Source organism: Saccostrea cucullata, unplaced genomic scaffold (genome assembly GCF_032062105.1).
Source record: "Saccostrea cucullata isolate Sc308-1 unplaced genomic scaffold, CSIRO_AGI_Scuc_v1 ctg17879, whole genome shotgun sequence".
Taxonomy (NCBI): domain Eukaryota; kingdom Metazoa; phylum Mollusca; class Bivalvia; order Ostreida; family Ostreidae; genus Saccostrea; species Saccostrea cuccullata.
The window spans coordinates 1-9860 of NW_026929952.1; the positions used below are offsets into that span (position 1 = coordinate 1).

The window sequence follows — 9860 nt, forward strand, 5'->3', positions numbered from 1 at the left end:
TGTCGAAAGAGTCCCCCGACATAATTAAGTGCTGGAGACTGTTAATTGAAATTTGTATGAAAGAATACATGCAGTCATATATCAATTAAAAGATAAATAAATTATTTCATGCAGTCTGTCTTTTCCTTAAAACTTTTTTTTTCAAAACACTAATTTAAAGAATTAGATTTTTAATTCAATTACAAAAAAGCAACTAACTTTATTTTGATTGGATAATTTGCCAGGCACTACAATGGGTATAGGTAGCATTGTTTTGCAGAAGAGTGCGCATGCAGTATATTTTACGTAAACGCTAACTGGTCATTTGATTTCAAAAAGGAAAAAAATCAATACGTAACTCTGTCAACATGTCTTTTGTCATAATTACTGGATTGTTAAATCAGAATCATATGAAAGAGAACAATTTTATATTTAGTAAATTGGATTTAATTGAAATCCATCCAGATTTTTATTAATTTAACTTGAATTAAATAGAATCCATTCAACTTTTATTTCAAAACGCAATATTAAGAAAAACTAAAGTTTGCAGTGTAAATGCATTGCAATAAAGTGTCGTAAAATTCTCATAAAGAAAAGATATATTTATTCTCTCACAAATAAAATAAAACCCTTATCAGTCAAAGAGGATTGATCATTTCTTCAGGATGTATAATGCGCATATACAAACTAGTGCTTTGATAAAATATTATCAATGCGTAACTTTGTCGAAAAAGTCCTCCGACACAATTCTTTCGATGTAATTACTGGATTGTTAATTGAGATTTATATGAAAGAGAACAGTCATATATTAGTAGAATGTGAATAAAATAGTTCATTCAGTCTGTTTCTTTTTTTTTTTCAAAACACTATTTAAAGAAAAAAAAGTGTTTAATCATATTTTTAGTTCAATTACAACAAACTGACTAGGTTTATTTTGATTGGATGATTTGCTAGGCACTACAATGTGTTGCACTGTGTTGCAGTAGAGTGCAGTAATGGTGCAGTAAGTTATACTTGTATTTTAACAAGCACAATTAGTTAATGCCCTTTAGAAACATTCCCCACCATCCACCCTCCAAAGTCACCCTTTATATACAATTTCCTCTTGCGGCTGAAAGTTTGTTGCAAAATTTGCATACTGTCAGTTTCTTACAAAGTTCGATAATCAAATTATGCCCCTTTGAACAACGTAGATAAAACGATTATGCAAATGTTTAGGCAATATTAACGGATAAAAAGCTTGTATACTATATAAGACAAGAGAGTTACTCACACATGTTAAGTATGGTCTTGCATGTACACGTAATGTGAGTTTCTCTCACAAAACAAGTACTGCTAGATGGCTAAGCATGTAGTGCTGAAAGCTCTATTGATTGTTCCAGAATGGGCGCTTTGTTTGATCGACTCTCAAGATGTTCATTCCTCAGTCAGACAGGAAAATTCCTATTTATTTCAATGTTTAACATACAATGAAGCGCATTGAAGTGGTAAAATTTTCCGTTTGGATGAAAAGTTCTGAGTCATGTTTTGAACGTCAATTATAACATAATGACACGCCCATATTTTTAGAAACGAGAAAGAAATATTCGTCGTATAGTTTTAGGACACCCCATTTTTCGCGACAAGCGAATTTTAAAAATTTAAAAAAATTAGAAGAGGGAGATAGAGGCTCCCCGCTTCTGTAAAACACAAATTTTAACGAATATGTACATATTTTTGAACTTATCCTGTCTATTAAAGTTACCACAACACATGTTTCGGTCGAACACGTGTTTACTCGGTGTTTATTTAGATCCTCAATTTGATTGGCTATTTTATTTATAGAAAACCTGTTCTACAGGTATTTGAAGAAAAAACTTGACTGTTTTATCCATTTCTAAAGAAATGGGCGTGTCATAAGATGACAATAAACACTCTAAAGATAGCTCAAAACGTTCCATTCGAACGGAAAATTTTACCACTTCAATGCGCTTCATTGTAACAAAGATAGACCAAATATGTTTTAAGTAGACAGTAGACGTCAAGCAATTACAATGGGATGCATTGCAGCACTGATTTTTTTTATTTAAGATCATCCAATCTGTCCCTAACTTTTTAAAAAAGAAAAATTAAAATTAAAGAGATTTTGTTTCAACTTTATCTGTAAAACAAAATTCTTATGAATTTTTCTGCACAAGTCACAATATAAAAGCAGGGGTTAGAGTCTTATAAGTAAATCAAGGAATCTCGGATTATTGGTTAGCATGCGCTTTCAACTCTTCCTTTTTCTTCATCAACCCTCAGAGCAGAACACACGAAATTTTTGTGTCCGTCAAATTTTGTTTAAATCGACATCCATCATTGGCATCGATAAAATAAACTGGAAAGATGTTGCGAGCTCCCAGAAAATCGAAGTCCAAGAGTCCATATGCATGTCCTAGCGGTCAAGCTGCTGCAGCTATCTCCACTGCGGTTAGGACCACACCACGAACCCAGGCGGCCATTACACGGACTAGGCCTCAAGGCACTACAGCTACGTCAACCGTTTCGGCGACGGCGACGCTACCTCAGGTTTCTACTTTAACCACCGGTATTCCTGTTATCAGCATGATGCAACAAGCCTTACAGACCCAGCCAAGTCAGCAGGACGTGGTTAACGAACAGGGGACTGGGAGCACAACTGACCCAGGTACAATACACACAGTTGATTCATTGGCTTTGCCTTTACCATTTATAAGTACAGCTTCCCCCTTAGGTGTTCATGTATCACAAAGTTTGAAAGAAAAAATATATAACAATGAATTTGTTCATCTCAACAAACTACTATTTCATGACCCCACGTCTACACCTACAAATCAAATAGTTTTTGAGGATGGTACATTCCAACTTAAACCCAAGATTAAAGAACAAAAAATTGTGAACATATCTCAGTGGGTGGATGATTTTTTGATTTTTGGATCAATTTATTTAGTGAAGCATCCTACTGAAGCATTGTCTTTGTTCAGGTATATGGCAACGATAAAGAGGGGGGCAGATAATATGTATCAGGGTTGGCAAGAATATGACATTCAGTTTCGATTAAAAAAGTCATTCAACTCCGCAATCAGTTGGGCCTCTGTGGATGCAGAACTCTGGTTAGTTTATATGCAACCACCAAGTAATAAAGTAAGTGGGAATCAGTCGAGAAATCCTCAAACTAGCTTAGCACCTTCTCGTTTAAAATGCTATAGTTTTAATTTTCAAGGGGTGTGTAATAAATACATGTGTAATTATTTACACCAATGTCTTAAATGCAACGGCCTACATCCTTTGAAAACTTGTATCAAAGGTAGCCAGTTTCAAACAACTTCAGTAAATCACAATACTAACAATAATTATTACAGGAACAGTGGAATCCAGTTCCAGAAGGGACAAAAACATTAGTTTACAAGTGGCAAATGACCTTCAGCTCCAGCTATGGGATTTGGGCAGATCACCTATAAATGTATCACTTTTAGAACAGTTGTTACAAAATTACCCAGACCGTGAGAATGCCAAATGTTTGGCTAATGGTTTTAAATTTGGTTTTAAATTAAATTACCTTGGAGATAGAAAACGGATAGAATATAAAAACATGCTATCTACCCAACAATTTGTAAATGAGATTCAGGTCAAGATAGACAAAGAAATAGAGCTTGGGAGAGTGTTAGGCCCTTTTCCTTACCCTCCCATTTCTTATTTACGTTGTAACCCCATAGGTATTCTTCCAAAGAAACAAGGGGGTTGGCGCATGATCACCAATTTATCTTATCCTATAGGGGATAGTGTGAATGATTATATAGATTCAGAGTTGTGTTCGGTCAATTATTCAACTTTCGATGATGCATTAAAAGTCATTTCGGCCAAAGGTGAGGGGGCATTAATGGCAAAAATGGATGTTTCAAATGCATTTAGGTTGTTACCTATATGTCCTCAAGATTTTTGTTTATTATGTTTCAAAATTGCAGACTCGTACTACACAGACAAATGTTTGCCCATGGGCTGTTCAATATCTTGCTCATTGTTTGAAAAGTTTTCAACTTTCCTTCATTGGGAAGTGCAGCATAGATCAAATATTGAGAGTATAGTTCACTATTTAGATGATTTTTTATTTGTTGGAGAGAAATCTACAGATGAATGTCAAATATTAATGTGTTGTTTTCAAGAACTCTGTCAAGGGCTGGAGGTTCCATTAGCTGTAGAGAAAACTGAGGGTCCAACTACTCGTATTTGTTTTTTGGGCTTAGGAATTGACACTATAACTCAAACGATTTTTATTCCAGAGGACAAAATAAATGAATTGTTATCAAAGATCCAAAATGTTCTAAGTTGTAAAAAGGTAACGCTCAAGCAGTTGCAATCCCTCGTAGGAGCATTGGCCTTTGTAGTTAAGGCATTACCAGCAGGAAGGGCTTTTTCTCGTAGGATTTATGGGGCAATGGAGGGAGTTAAAAAATCATTTCATTTCATTAGAATAACAAATGAAATTAGAATGGATTTGCAGATGTGGGTTCAATTTTTGCTCAACTTTAATGGTACTACGCCATTTCCTTCTCAACACTGGCATGACAGTGAATTTTTAGAATTTTTTACAGATAGTTCAGGAGCATATGGCTGTGGGGTAGTATTTGGAAATCATTGGTCTTGTTTATCCTGGCCTACATACTGGTCTTCAGACATAATTAGGGATATAACATTACTGGAGCTTGTTCCCATAGTATTGGGTATAGTATTGGGTAATGTATGAAAAATATTCAAAATTTTAATAACATTCTGGTCTTCTAAACATTTGATATTGGAAAAACCAAAGGATTATATAAATTGTTGCTTCATGTATGGACAATATGGCTCTAGTGCAGATTATCAATCAAAAAACGTCAAAAAACAAAAGAGTCATGGTGTTGCTACGTTTCTTAGTTCTGAAAACTCTTCAATTTAATATTCAAATTAAAGCGCAACATATAATGGGTGTGAATAATAATGTGGCTGATGCAATTTCTCGATTTCAGTGGTCCAGGTTCAGGCAGCTAGCCCCTTTGGCAGATCGATTTCCCTCTTCGGTACCAATGCAATTTGGGGAAATTATGGAGAAACTATAAACAAACTTTTGCAAGATAACATATCAGAAAATACTGGTAAAGTTTATAAACAAGGACTATAGAGTTTTTATAATTTTAGAGTCAATTGTGAATTTCAGCAAACCTGGCCTCCACCTCTTGACCATATTTTAAATTTCATAGCTTATATGTCTGAGCAGGGATGTTCCTTTTCTACAGTCAAATGCTACATGTCAGGGATAAGCTTTCTAATTAATGTAAATGGTTGGGAAAATCCGTTAGAGTCTTTTTTGGTGAAGAAATTGATGGCAGGGTACAAAAAGTCGTCTTTGTCTTGTGATATGCGTCGACCAATCACATTGGCATTGTTGCACAGATTATTGAGTGCAGTACCGCATTTGGCTTTCTCAACATATGAAGCAGTATTATTTCAGTCATCTTTTGCCTTGGCATTCTTTGCATTGTTGAGAGTAAGTGAAGTTATAGATTTAAGAAGGGATGATATTCAGATTTTAGACAGGGGAATATCAGTGTTTATAAAAAGTTCAAAAACGGACCAATTAGGCTCTGGGGCTTCAGTTTGGGTGCCTAACACGTCACAATCAGTACTGCTGGTGAATTTTTTGAAGGAGTTTTCCCTGCTGTCTAGCAAAATTGATAGGGATGTGTATTTTGCCCACTTTAACTCAAAGCCATTGACACAGTTTCAGTTTTCTAGCATGTTACATAAATCCTTAAAATTTCTAGATATCAAAACTTCGAGTTACAAAACCCACTCATTTCGCATTGGGGGTGCTACTCACTTGTATCTGGAAGGGTTGTCTGAAAGTGAAATTCAACAAAAGGGTAGATGGAAATCAACAGCATATAAATCATACATTCGTCCTTTAAATACTTAGGTGCAAGTGTTAAGGTTATTGATAGAAATTACACAATATGTTTGATTGAAATTGATGCATTGATTTTCTGCAGGGGTCATTTGGATTATAGGATCTTCAATTGTACATTGGGCACATAGCTATGCAGTCAAATCTAATCAGTCACACCTGGGATTAGGCCAAACGAAAATATTGTGGCATGGAATTCGTGGAATGGTATGGGAGCAATTAAACCCAACATTAGACTTTTTATTAGTTAGTAACAGAACTCCAGATATCATTATTATTCACTGTGGGGGGAACAACATTGGACAACAGCATAACACTTTAAGAGGTATACAAATGATGATAAAGGCTAATTTAGCAAAGGTAAAAGAACGATTACCAAATTGCAGTATTATTTGGTCTCATATCTTGCAAAGTAGAAACTGGTCAAATGTTGTAGCTAACACTGAAGGAGAAAAATGTAGGCGGAGAATCAATAGTTCAGTAGCATCTTTTGTATTAAATACTGTAGAAGTACTTTTTTCCGCGTGGTATTAATTTACGCTATGTACGCGGTCACAAACTTTCCGCGGAAATTCGTCCAAGCGTACTTAACATAAATGTAAGGCATATAGAGTCAGTCTAAGAAATCCGCTTAATTTTCTACACGCAGATTAAACAGAAATTGAAATTCCGCGGAATTATGACCCCGTGGAAAAAAGAACGTCTACAGTAAATTAAATGGAGCAGCTATTAAGTACCCAGATATAACTGCAAATCAAAGAAATTTATTCCGCTCAGATGGTGTTCACATGACAGATTTAGGCAATGATTTGTTTATTAATACTGTAAAGGGTGCATTGAAACAATTTTTACCTTGTAAATTTCAAAACAGGACCTTTCCTTGAAATGGTTGTGCTTGTCATGGTTAGGTATTGTAACGCTTCGGAACGCCTGCCTTGTGCTGAGAACAAAAACTTCGGTGTAAAGTTTTATAATTTTATTCAGTAATACATGAACAGCGAAAATAAATAACAATGTTTGAAATTCACACAAGTCTCAACCCTCGGGACATAGATCTAAGACCAAAATCAGTACAACTACTGATATAGAACTGGGCAACTGGCACTATTTCCAGTAAATTTATGATTTAAGTAGAAATTCCCCCGACCAAAATAAAACGTAAAGGCTCTCTATAAATAACTTATAATTAATTTACAAATAAATATTCCCGCTACTAGTTCGCAAAATGTAACGATCCCTCCCCCATTTTTCTTGAATCTCATTTTTTATCTTGGCATTTATCTAAAGCACTTTCATGCATACTTTAAATTCATTCATCAATTCTTGTATGGAATGTTGAAATGTCCAGCGAGAGTTATGTCTTAAATGTTGGTTGACAACTGCTTAAGTGTAGTGAAGATCTATGCCATTTTTCTTGTGTTTCGATGTGTTGAATGTCAGATTTTGTCTTGTTATTTAATTACACGCTTTTTGTTGGCTTAATTGTACATACGTAATTATAAAGTTGTGCTGTAATTCAGGATTATCTTAAAGTTACCTTATTTCTTGTGTGATCGATGTTTTATGGTCTTCGAGTACACATGTTTCACTGAAACTTCTGCCGCCGCCATACTTTGTTTACTTGTGTATTTTCCCATGATGCTTCACGGTGATCTATTTTTACTGGAGTTATTTCGGCGGAAGATTTGATTGTAAATTCTTTTAAATTAAATGTTAAACAGTGTTAAATGAGCTTTTAAAAGTGTAATTTTATGTTTTATGAATTTATTTAATTTATTTACGTATTGTAATAATTTTACATACGATGTACGAGAGTGAGATTTCGTTACGGGACGACGATTACATTTGATTGGCTGATTATTATTTACGGGATGGAATTATTAGTTATGATTGGTTATGAATTATTGCGGGTTTTGTTAATTCTATAAATACCCAGATGCTGAATATTGTTTGCTCTCTCGTTTTCTTTGTGACCTAGAGAAAGGTTGCCAGTTTTGTCCAGAGTAATTTAAGGTGTGTACTATTTCAGTATCTAAGTGACTGAAGTACATATTAAATACGTAATGTTAGGTTAGGCTAAATTCATATTACTAGTAATTGTACTAGTTTTATTTATAATTACTAGTTGTGAACTAGTTATTTTTTTTATCTTCTTTAGCCCAGTTTAGGAGTTAGGAAATATTTCTGCAGCGTGCTAGTAGTTGTACTAGTAGAGGGAATATTTATTTGTAAATTAATTATGTCATTTATAGAGAGCCTTTACGTTTTATTTTGGTCGGGGGAATTTACTTAAATCATAAATTACTGGAAATAGTGCCAGTTGCCCAGTCCTATATCAGTAGTTGTACTGATTTTGGTCTTAGATCTATGTCCCGAGGGTTGAGACTTGTGAATTTCAAACTGTTATTTATTTTCGCTGTTTATGAATTACTGAATAAAATTATAAAACTTTACATCGGAGTTTTTGTTCTCAACACAAGGCAGGCGTTCCGAAGCGTTACAATTTTTGGCATCCCGCCGTGGATGCCAAAATTGTAACGCTTCGGAACGCCTGCCTTGTGTTGAGAACAAAAACTTCGGTGTAAAGTTTTATAATTTTATTCAGTAATACATGAACAGCGAAAATAAATAACAATGTTTGAAATTCACACAAGTCTCAACCCTCGGGACATAGATCTAAGACCAAAATCAGTACAACTACTGATATAGAACTGGGCAACTGGCACTATTTCCAGTAAATTTATGATTTAAGTAGAAATTCCCCCGACCAAAATAAAACGTAAAGGCTCTCTATAAATGACATAATTAATTTACAAATAAATATTCCCGCTACTAGTTCAACTACTAGCACGCAGCAGAAATATTTCCTAACTCCTAAACTGGGCTAAAGAAGATAAAAATAACTAGTTCACAACTAGTAATTATAAATAAAACTAGTACAATTACTAGTAATAATTAATTTAGCCTAACCTAACATTATGTATTATGTACTTCAGTCACAAAGATACTGAACTAGTACACACCTTAAATTACTCTGGACAAAACTGGCAACCTTTCCCTAGGTCACAAAGAAAACAAGAGAGCAAACGATATTCAGCATCTTCATGTAGTCTAGGCAGCAATTGGTCCAGTTTGTCATCTGTTGTCCAGTGGTATCTATCTGCAACTTCCTCAAAACGACAGAACCAGACAGACCAGTCTTCTTTCCCAGTGTATGGAGGAATCTTTACATTGCGATGCTTAGCCTTTTTCCGGTACACAAAGTCAGACTCTTGTGATGTTTCTTTGTCGCTACTCCAACATTCGTGAGACGTGCTACATGTATCTGATTGTCTGTTGTCAGGGTTGGTCCTTTGGTGGTGATCTTGTTCAGAGAGCTGTTTAATTTTCTCTTGTAAGTGCTCTACCATCTCCGTGAGCTGGGTAAGTGCAGTTTGCTCGCTTTCTGTCCTTGATATATCTCGTGCACTTCTTATGGGAGCAGAGAAGGTCTGATTCGGCCTCACAGGTACAGAACCTGTACACAAACTCACAGGTACAGAACCTGTACATGTACAAGAGCTTACAGGCACATTACCTGTACAAGAACTTACAGGCACAGAACCTGTACACAAACTTAGAGGTAAATGAGTTCTCATGCAAATGCTGTGAGCTGATGTTGTAATTGTGGGAAATGGGGTAAACATATGTGCGCTCTGGTTTTGATGACAATAATCAGGACCTTGAAAACTCGCAGTATAAGGAACTGCATATGAGCTTACAAGGGATTGTAATAATTTGTACCTGTACATGAACTCAAGGAAGTGCTGGTGATGAGACTTCAGAATCTATATATTGGGACTTGCTGTCTGTGTAATGGAGGGGTCAGCTAGAGAACCGTACTGGAGACTGCAAGGTATAGTACATACTAGGGGACAGCTGTCGGCTCTCTAGGAAAACC

General features: G+C 35.3%; 1 protein-coding gene across 1 annotated transcript; it reads left to right on the plus strand.

The window, feature by feature from the left end:
* Nucleotides 1-2346: 2346 nt before the first annotated feature.
* On the plus strand, nt 2347-5137 carry LOC134282513 (uncharacterized). The gene is made up of 3 exons (XM_062764917.1): nt 2347-2647; nt 4572-4700; nt 4986-5137. The coding sequence occupies exons 1-3, from the start codon at nt 2347-2349 to the stop codon at nt 5135-5137; spliced, it is 582 nt and encodes a 193-aa protein (XP_062620901.1).
* The last annotated feature ends 4723 nt before the right edge of the window (nt 5138-9860 follow it).